The sequence below is a fragment of the Vicia villosa genome, linkage group LG1 (assembly GCF_029867415.1).
Source record: "Vicia villosa cultivar HV-30 ecotype Madison, WI linkage group LG1, Vvil1.0, whole genome shotgun sequence".
Lineage (NCBI taxonomy): Eukaryota > Viridiplantae > Streptophyta > Magnoliopsida > Fabales > Fabaceae > Vicia > Vicia villosa.
Genome location: NC_081180.1, coordinates 204,365,970 through 204,375,195, shown reverse-complemented (window position 1 = coordinate 204,375,195; position 9,226 = coordinate 204,365,970). Strand labels below are relative to the sequence as shown.

The following is a 9,226-nucleotide window of genomic DNA, read 5'->3' as shown; positions in this document are numbered from 1 at the left end:
ATATACTATTTCCGTTGATTTCAGAATCACGCATATATATCGTGAAGCCAATTTTTGTGTGGACTTCTTAGCTAATACCGGCTTAAAGAGCAAAAACTCATCTTGGTTTAACATTGTGCATAGGAACATTCATTCGGATTACTTGTTAGACAAGGCGGGAACCCCTAAACCTAGGCTTGTCTCTTGACAGGTTTTGATTTGGTCTCCCTGTTGTGTTTTTTGTATTCTTCTTTTGATTTTATATATTTCATCTCTTTTTGGTTAAAAAAAAATCATTTCAATGTATGGTCTTGATGACTCAGATGGAATCACAGGTGCTCTCCCTGGTAGAGTTGATTGGGAGAAAGTTGATAGAGAATTGTCTTCTTATAGATCTGCATCTCATCAAACTACTTCTTTGAAGCCTTCCTATAGAGTTTGGGCTGAGATTATTCTGGGATCTCCCTATCATAGAAAGCGATCTCTTGCTGCTACATATGTAAATCAGGATCAGAAGTATGTACTCTTCTGCATTGGAAAACGTATACAAGTTAATCTTTCTAACATTCTCTTTCAACATTTGAAGACAAATATTGAAGAATCAAGAGATGAAGAACGTAAGAAGAATCCAAATTTCAAGAAGAACACTATTCCTCTTGCCAGAATGATTTCAGATATTCTGATAGAAAGTGACTTGATGGATCTTCTGAGAGCTGTTGGTACGCCCAAGTTCTTAACTGTCATTCAAGGACACATTCTGAATGCTTTTGATTTACAAAGGATGCAGCTGATTGAGAAGGTAACTTCTATTCCAAGAATATTTCCAGATATTCTGACTAGAAGAATTCCTGTTGAGAGGTTCTCTCACATGTTCAAAGAAGAGCTAGACAAGTCTGTTAAGCGCTATTTGAAGTCATGTGTAAAAGCTCAAACTTCTGTTGATCCTGCGTGGATTCGAGGGAGAACTCTTCCATCTCTGGATGAGTTGAGAAAGAAAGAACAAAAGAAGAAAGAAAGGAAGTTGAAGAGAAAGGCCTCAGAAGCAGGACCTAATGCTAAGCCAGCTAAGAAGCAGAAGCAATCCTATGATCCACTCAAAGTACAATCTGATGAATACCGTGATAAGCGCATCAAGAAAGCTTTTCGTGCAGATGCTGCTGCCTGTTCCTCTCAGAAAAAGCCTCCTCCTTTTGAACCCCAAAATTCTTTCACCATTCCAAACAATTTCCAACCACCTCTTTCTACCCATATTCTGAACCCTGAACCACTAAATGCCATTCCTCCAACACCTTCTGAAATTTCACCTTCATCCACCTTCACCACAGACTCTACACCTTCTCTAACTCATTCTTTACCTTCAAGAAAATCCAAACCCTATTTCCTTCTGTACCCTGATTATTGTTTCACCTTTAATCCTCCTGAACCCTCTCTTGATGTTTGTTTTGACCTATTCAAGCTTAAGTTCAAAACAAGGATGGACAATTTGAGAGTTGCTCATGACTCCAAGCTGGATCATGTTGCTATTCGAGGCTTATGGAAAATCTTCAAGAAGGACTTTCAGTTTGATGCTATGAACATCCAGAAGAGATGCGTGGCTGAGGCATCTGGTTCTTCTGGTTACTACTTGGAGCTTGATGATGGTAAGTACTATCATCCAATCAGAAATTGGAGATCTCTTGAGGAGAAGAAGTTTGTAGATGAGCTGGAAGATGAACCTTGCCTTGAAATGGTTGTGTGGAAGCCTCACTATAGCGTTCTAACTAGAGACTTTTAGTTTATATTCAACTGGCTAAGGGAGAATCCCTCAGAGAAAGCACCAGATATGGTATATCCTGCTGTTGAATACCCATCAGAAGTTACTGCTCCTACACCTCCAAGGAATCTGGATGAGATCCTTCAGGCTCATGATAATTCTGATTCTGATATCCCTGTTCCAGATTATGCTGAAGATGCTTCTATATCAGAAGCTGATGCTGAGAAGCAAAGTGCTGAGAATCATCCTGCTGATAAACTTCCTGTTCAGGAAAATCAAGATGATGTTCTCATGATTGATGCTGCTGTTGAGCATGCTATTCCTTTGAGTGATAGCTGCGAAGCTTCTTCTGATGAACCTTCTCTTCTGGTGAATGCCATGAAGGCTCTTCAAAAGAATCAAGCTGATCTAGCTTCTCGTTTGGATAAGCAGGAAGATACTCACAATGAGTTTCACTCATTCATGAAGACGCAGACAGAAAGCACTTCTGAGATTCAAAACCTTCTGGCCAAAATAGTTTCTAAGCTAGGCTAGTCGTAGTCCTTTGGTCTTAGTTGTTTTCTTGTTTCTTGCATCTGCTTTTATCCTTTTGTATCTTCTGATATTTTGTTGAATCAATGAAATATTATCTTCTTCTCTCATATTGTTTGTTTTTCATCTGAATCTTTTGTATGCTTTTTGATATTATGACAAAAAGGGGGAGAAACATGATAATTGATTTGGTTTATTATATCACTTGCTAGGATTATGTCTCAACATTCCTAACAATATTTGCAAGTTCTATGTCTTTGAGATTTTTGCAGGATTGAAGATATTCTGAAAAAGCTTAACATGAGAAGCAAATACATGGGGAAATGCAATTCTATAAAGAAGCATGTTCTTGAAATTGAAGCAAGCTTAGTGCTGTGAAGCTTCAAGATCAGAAGCAAGAAGGAAGAATGTTTTGATATTCTCGTGGCAGAATATGCTCTAACACATTCTTATCTCTCATATGTTTTGGTACATATTTCTTTTAAGAACTCATCAAAGTGTGCTCTGATATTGTTTAGCATTGCTCTGATACATGTTCTTTCTTAAAAGAATGTTCTGATTCATTCATGCTCTGACTTTTGTCGTCTAGTTTGTTCTGAAACATTTCAGGATGTAAAGATGCTCTGATGATGCTCTGGTACATTCAAGAATGTTCTGATACAATCAAGCATGCAATGATTAAAGAAGAAATTCAAAGCTCTAAAGCTGTCCTGTGGAAGCAAGAAGCAGAAGCTCTGAATGTTCTGAAGTTCTAGGCAAATGTGAACGTCTCGACTGAAATGGAAAATACTCAGGGAAGTCTTTTATTTATAAATTCTTCTAGTATTTATTTCATGGGGATATTGTTAATCTCAGGGGGAGATTGTAAATCTCAGGGGGAGACATATTCACACACTATGTTTATATGCTTATGCTATAACTGTGTAATTGTCTTTGGTCATCTGTTATTCTGATTGCAAATTCATATCAATTATATATGTTTTTGTCATCATCAAAAAGGGGGAGACTGTTAGAACAAGAATTGTTCTGATCAATATTCTTAGTTTTGATGATAACATTATATATGAATTTTGTATAAGATAATGTGGTACTCTAATCCTATGCATTTTTCCATTTCAGGAAATATATAAAGAGTATGCACAATTCAGCGCAAGAAGCACTGACTCAGACGGTTGAAGTATGCAACATCAGAACATGCTCTCGCAAGACATCAGAAGATGGTCAAGCAGAATCAGAACATGGTCTATTGAAGCATTAGAAGAACTTGAGTTCAGAAGCAGAAGCACTGAAGTTCTTATGGTATCATGCTAGAAGCACTTCAAAGTCAGAAGACAAGAAGATGCTCTGCACCAAGCTGTTTGACTCTGATTAATTCAAACGTTGTATCTACAAACATCAGATCAAAAGCAAGTACAAGATAGCAGGCTACACTGAATGACAAAAGGAACGTTAGAAGCTATTAAAGGCAAAGTCAATTAAAGCAGGAAAAGCAAGGCTCGAGGTAGTTGACAAAAGAGTGAAACATTAAATGCAATGTTGTACGGATCACGCAACGCATTAAATGCTCCCAACGGTCATCTTCTCAAAACGCCTATAAATAGTGAAGTTATGATCAGAAGCAAGGTTACAACACTTAACACGGACAACTCTTGCAAACTTGCTGAAACGCTGTTGAATCAAACTTCATCTTCAACCTCAATACACTTGTAATATCTTAGTGAGATTTAAGCTTAGAACTTAAGAGAAATATCAGAGTTGTGATTATAGCTTATTAAGAAGCATTGTAATACTCTTGTAAGAATTTCTTTACATTAATTTGTAAAAGGTTCCTAGAGTGATCAAGGTGTGATCAGAATACTCTAGAAGACTTAGAAGGTATATAAGTGGAAAACCATTGTAATCAAGGTTGATTAGTGGATTAAATCCTCAGGTGAGGTAAATCACTCTAAGGGGGTGGATTGGAGTAGTTTCGTTAACAACGAACCAGGATAAAAATCATTGTACAATTGTTTTTATCTTAAGAGTTTTTAAAGTCACACTTATTCAAACCCCCCCTTTCTAAGTGTTTTTCTCTCCTTCATGAGATTGGATAACATTATTATTGCGGGCAAGAAGATTCATGCTAATTTACCGCGTTATCAGAGGAACATCTCGGTGCCCGTTAGTGATAGAGATGGAGGTGCTAAAGGTAAAGAGAAAGCTGGTTTGTTTTGTAACCGTAAGGGCGGATTCTATGAGGGATAATCGGAGTTTCGCGGAGATAGTTCGTTCGAAGAGGGGTAAGGCAGGCCCAAGTGTGAAGGAGAACGTCTCTTCTTTCTGTTTTAAGTCTAAGGCAGAAGATATTGCAAGGTTTAGAAAAGCCTTTATTGGGAAGGTGTTAGTGTCGGGCTCGGCGTATAACATTCAAACCCAGTTTAAGATGGAAGGTTTGTTCGCTATCAAGGTCACTCCTATGGGAGGAGATATTTGCTTGCTAGAGGAGGTTGAGGAAGGTTACATTGAAGATCTTATTGGAGAGGGTGAAACATGGTGGAAGTCTTTGTTCTTGGAGATCAAGAAATGGGAAGAATCCATGGTAGACATAAGCAGGGTGTTATGGCTTTGCATTTATGGCATTCCGGCCCAAGCGTGGTCCTCAGATTTCTTTGTAGGTTTGGCGGACTCTTTAGGTTCTTTTGTGTGTGTTAATGAACATACGTCGAAAGGAGATTTTCTGGACGTGGCGAGAATTATGGTGAAAGTGCCAACTTCTTTTGTTGTTCCAGATACGCTGCGGGTTGTTATCGATGACAAAGTTTTTCCTCTTATTATTAGGGAAGACATCTTTGGTGCTTTTTGGTTTGGTTCCACCACTATCAAATCTTACAAGTCGGTTGCGTCCACTAATTCGGAGGATGGGTGGCCGAACGATTTTTCTGATGAGAATTTAGAGGAGGAATCAGCATCCTCTTCGGCTAGCATTGCTGATTTTGCTGATCCAGTTGCAGGCTCTTTCAAGACAGCTCATTCTTGCGATGCGATTCTGTCTTCTGTTTTTGTGGGGAATTGTGAAGGCATGGTGAAGAATGTTAATGTTGTCAATAATCTGGCTGTGGATGTTATTGATTTAGGTGTGTTCGAGAAAGCGGTTGATCATGTACAGGGTAGGAAGAATGATGCTTTGGCTGTTCGTGAGCTTATGCCTAGCGGGAATCGTGAGAAGGAGATTGTTAGGTCCAAGCTTGATATTGCCAGTTCGACACACACAGGGGTTTTTGATAAGGCTATTGAGTTTGCCTTGTTGGGAACACAAGTAGGGGATACTGGGCCGGTTTTAAATTCCAGTGTGGTTTCTGCGAAGGTGACGGAGGGAACGTGTGTGTCTGAGTCAACTATGGGGGTGTCGGGTTCAGGTGAGGACACAATGGAAGGGTGTATGGCTGATGGTGAGGCTGCGGGCAATAGGGAAGGGAGTATGGCTGTTGGTGAGGATGTGATAGGAGGGGTTTGGGAAAGAATGTCGTGTTCTGTAAAAGATGTAACTCCAGCTATCTCTAGGAGGCGTAAGCCTCTTTCTTTATTCCTTAAATCAAAGATTGGGAACAAAATAGGTGTGAGGGGGAAGGGAAAGAAAAGGAAGGATTGCTTTGTGGCTGGTGGTGGCAAGCTGAGGCAATCAGATTTAGGCTTTCCAGATGTTTCTGTTGCGGCAGTCCCAGCGGTGAGCATACCTGCTGTTTCTGTGTCTGTTGGCGGTGCAGTTGGCTGTTACGATAATGGCGCGGCAGATTCTGATATAGTACGATGTAACCAACGGATTCTTAGTATTTTTGGTCATGTATCGGGGGATAAATTATTGAAGGCTATTTCTAACTTAGGTGTGGTTCCGTTCGATGCTACGGGAAGTACTCAAGATAGCATTGAGGAGTTAAAAATTAACGAAGCGAAATGTTCTCTTGGAGGGAATGCGAAATTCATTCCTTTACTATGATCATCGGGTCTTTAAACATAAGGGGGGGGAGGTAGTTGGATCAAGAGGAAACGTATTAGTTGCATTATCCAAAGAGGCAAAGCGGATGTGTTCTTTCTTCAAGAAACTAAATTGAGCTCTGTTTCGGATGATGTGGCTAGGAGTTTTTGGGGAAACTCGGATGTTGATTTTTCTTTTTTGGAATCCGAGGGAAGGTCGGGAGGTATCCTTATTTTATGGAAATCTAGTTCTATTTCGGTTGTCTTTAGTTTTCAAGGAACGAGTTTCTTGGGTATTAAGGTTAGTTGGAGGAATAAATTCTTTTATTTTGTTAATGTTTATGCGGCTTGTTCTATGCCTATTAAGCGTACTATGTGGAAGGAATTGGTGTAGTTGAAACAGAAATTTAATGATGGAGATTGGTTAATTGGAGGTGATTTCAATGCTATTAAAAAAAGAAGTGAAAGAGTTGGTTGTTCTTTGTCTATGCATAGATCGGAATGGGGTGAGTTTTCAAACTTTATCGATAGGTGTGGTTTGATTGACGTTCCTTGTAAAGGAAAAAAATTTAGTTGGTTTAGTGAGGATGGAAAAACAAAAAATAGGTTGGATCGTTTTCTTGTAGATGGTAACATTATTTCTTCTTGGGGAGTGGTGGGGCAACTTATTGGGAAAAGGGATGTGCCGGACCATTGCCCTATGTGGTTGGTTGTTGATAAGGAGGATTGGGGCCCTAAACCGTTCAAGTTTGATAATGAATGGTTCAATAATAAAGAGTTTTTGCATTTTGTTGAGTTTGAATGGAAGGCGATCATTGTTCGAGGGAGAGGAGATTTTATCCTAAAGGAGAAATTTCGTATCATTAAGGATAAGCTTAGATGGTGGAACATCACGGTGTTTGGCAAGTTCGATTTGGAAGTAGAGGAAGGGGTTCGAGAGTTGAACGAGGCGGATGATTGTGATGTTTTGGATGATGAGATTCAAGCCATTAAAAAAAATGCTAGTAGTAGATTTTGGTTGAATCTTCGAATCAAAGAGAATATGCTTATCCAAAAATCAAGATTAAAGTGGCTTAATGATGGAGATTTTGGTTGTTTAACGCTTTGTCTACGGAGGATAGTGCTTCTCTTGAGTTACCCTTCTCCGAGGAGGAAGTTAAGGAGGTGGTGTGGAGTTGTGATGGTTCGAAAAGTCCGGGACCGGATGGATTTTCTCTTCTTTTTGTCAAGAAGTGTTGGTATTTTGTAAAGGATGGCTTTATGAATTGTTTTAAGGCTCTTTTTTTTGGGTGGAGCGTTTTCGAAGTCTATTATTTCTTTGTTCTTATCTTTAATTCCGAAGTCTTCTAATCCGGTAGGGTTGGATGACTATAGACCTATTTGTTTGGTTGGTTGTATTTATAAAATTATTTCGAAGGTTTTGGCCGGTAGGATTAAAAGGGTGTTGCATTCCATTGTTTCTCCTTGTCAAAGTGCTTTCGTTCTGGGTCGTCAATTGCTTGACGGGGTTCTAGTTGCGAATGAATTGTTGGACTTTTCTTTGAAGGAAGGAAGGAGTTGTCTTCTTTTTAAAGTGGATTTTGAAAAGGCATATGATAAGGTTAGTTGGAATTTCCTTAGATTTATGATGAAAAGGATGGGTTTCGGGGAGCTTTGGATGAAGTGGATGGAAGTTTTAATTTTTTAAAGCAAAAGGTCAATTATTGTTAACGGTAGCCTTACTAAAGAGTTTACGGTTGAAAGGGGGCTTCGGCAAGGTGACCCCTTATCTCCTTTTCTTTTTGTTTTGGTTGTGGAAGGGCTTAAAATTATGGTTGACAAGGCGGTGCAAAATGGGGATTTTGTTGGTTGTGATGTAAAAGGTGGATGTTTTGTCGACATCCTTCAATTTGCGGATGACACTCTTTTGGTAGGAGATGGTAGTTGGAAGCATTTGTGGGCCATTAAAGCGGTGTTAAGAGGTTTTGAGATGGTGTCGGGTCTCGGTATAAATTTCAATAAGAGTAAGCTTATTGGAGTAAATATTAATTCTCGTTTCTTGGATGTGGCAACTTCTTTCCTTTCTTGCAAGAGGGAAGATAAAGAGTTTTCTTTTCTAGGCATTCTGATTGGTTCTAATCCTAGAAGGGCTAAGTTTTGGAGTCCTTTGGTTGATAATATTAGGAGGCGCTTGAGTTCTTGGAAAGGGAAGTGGCTTAGTTTCGGGGGAAGATTAACTCTCTTGAAATCGGTGTTAGGTAGTTTACCTATCTTTACTTTCTCTTTCTACTTGGCTCCGAAGAAGGTTATTCGGGAGATTAATAAAATTCAAAGCAATTTCCTTTGGGGGGTACGGAGAAGAAGAAAAGAGTTCATTGGGTGGGATGGGATGATGTTTGTGTTCCGACGGAAAAGGGGGGGGGTTAGGTATTTAGAGATCCTTTTGTAGATCTAAGAAAGTTAGCAAAGGAAAGGTGGGATGTGTGTGGTTGGCTATTATATGGAGTATATGGCTTTGTAGGAATGGTGTGATTTTTAAGAATTTAGTGTGGAATTCCCGTGACGTGGTTTGGAGTTGCAAGGCTCTCATTTGGAGGTGGTCCTTTATTGGGAATATTCCCCATATCAATTGTAATTTTTATGAGTTTGACAAAAACCCATTGTTTTACTTAAGATAGGTTTCAATTGATGGGTAATTTTCTTCCGGGATTTTAGCCCCCTTTTTTTGTAATCTTGTTTTGTGAACTTTTGTTCCCTTCAATATAACTTGCTTACAAAAAAAAAATAGTTCTTAGAGTTAGCTTTTAATATTTTTTCATTTTATTGTGTGTACATAAAGACTTTGCAAAATAGTTCATGTGTTAAGTTTCAATATTTTTTTAACTTGTATTTTTTTAATTTTTATTTTGTGTACCGGAAAATTTTGCTAATAGATTCTAATAGTTAATTTTTAATATTTTTTTAACTTTTATTTTGTGTACCAAAAAAGTTTATAAAAAAAATTCTAAAATAAAAAATAATTTTGCAGAAAAA

The 9,226-nt window shown here is 38.6% G+C and overlaps 2 protein-coding genes across 2 annotated transcripts; both read left to right on the top strand.

The window, feature by feature from the left end:
• The first annotated feature begins 6,701 nt into the window (after nucleotides 1–6,701).
• LOC131593391 (uncharacterized) lies at nucleotides 6,702–7,463 on the top strand. Its single transcript, XM_058865881.1, has one exon. The coding sequence runs from the start codon at nucleotides 6,702–6,704 to the stop codon at nucleotides 7,461–7,463; it is 762 nt and encodes a 253-aa protein (XP_058721864.1).
• Nucleotides 7,464–8,024: 561 nt separating this feature from the next.
• LOC131593384 (uncharacterized) lies at nucleotides 8,025–8,732 on the top strand. The gene is made up of 2 exons (XM_058865872.1): nucleotides 8,025–8,498; nucleotides 8,715–8,732. The coding sequence occupies exons 1-2, from the start codon at nucleotides 8,025–8,027 to the stop codon at nucleotides 8,730–8,732; spliced, it is 492 nt and encodes a 163-aa protein (XP_058721855.1).
• The last annotated feature ends 494 nt before the right edge of the window (nucleotides 8,733–9,226 follow it).

Coding starts and splice junctions, on each gene's coding strand:
- LOC131593391 (XM_058865881.1), top strand. CDS start 6,702: ATGCATAGATCGGAATGGGGTGAGTTTTCAAACTTTATCGATAGGTGT.
- LOC131593384 (XM_058865872.1), top strand. CDS start 8,025: ATGGTTGACAAGGCGGTGCAAAATGGGGATTTTGTTGGTTGTGATGTA.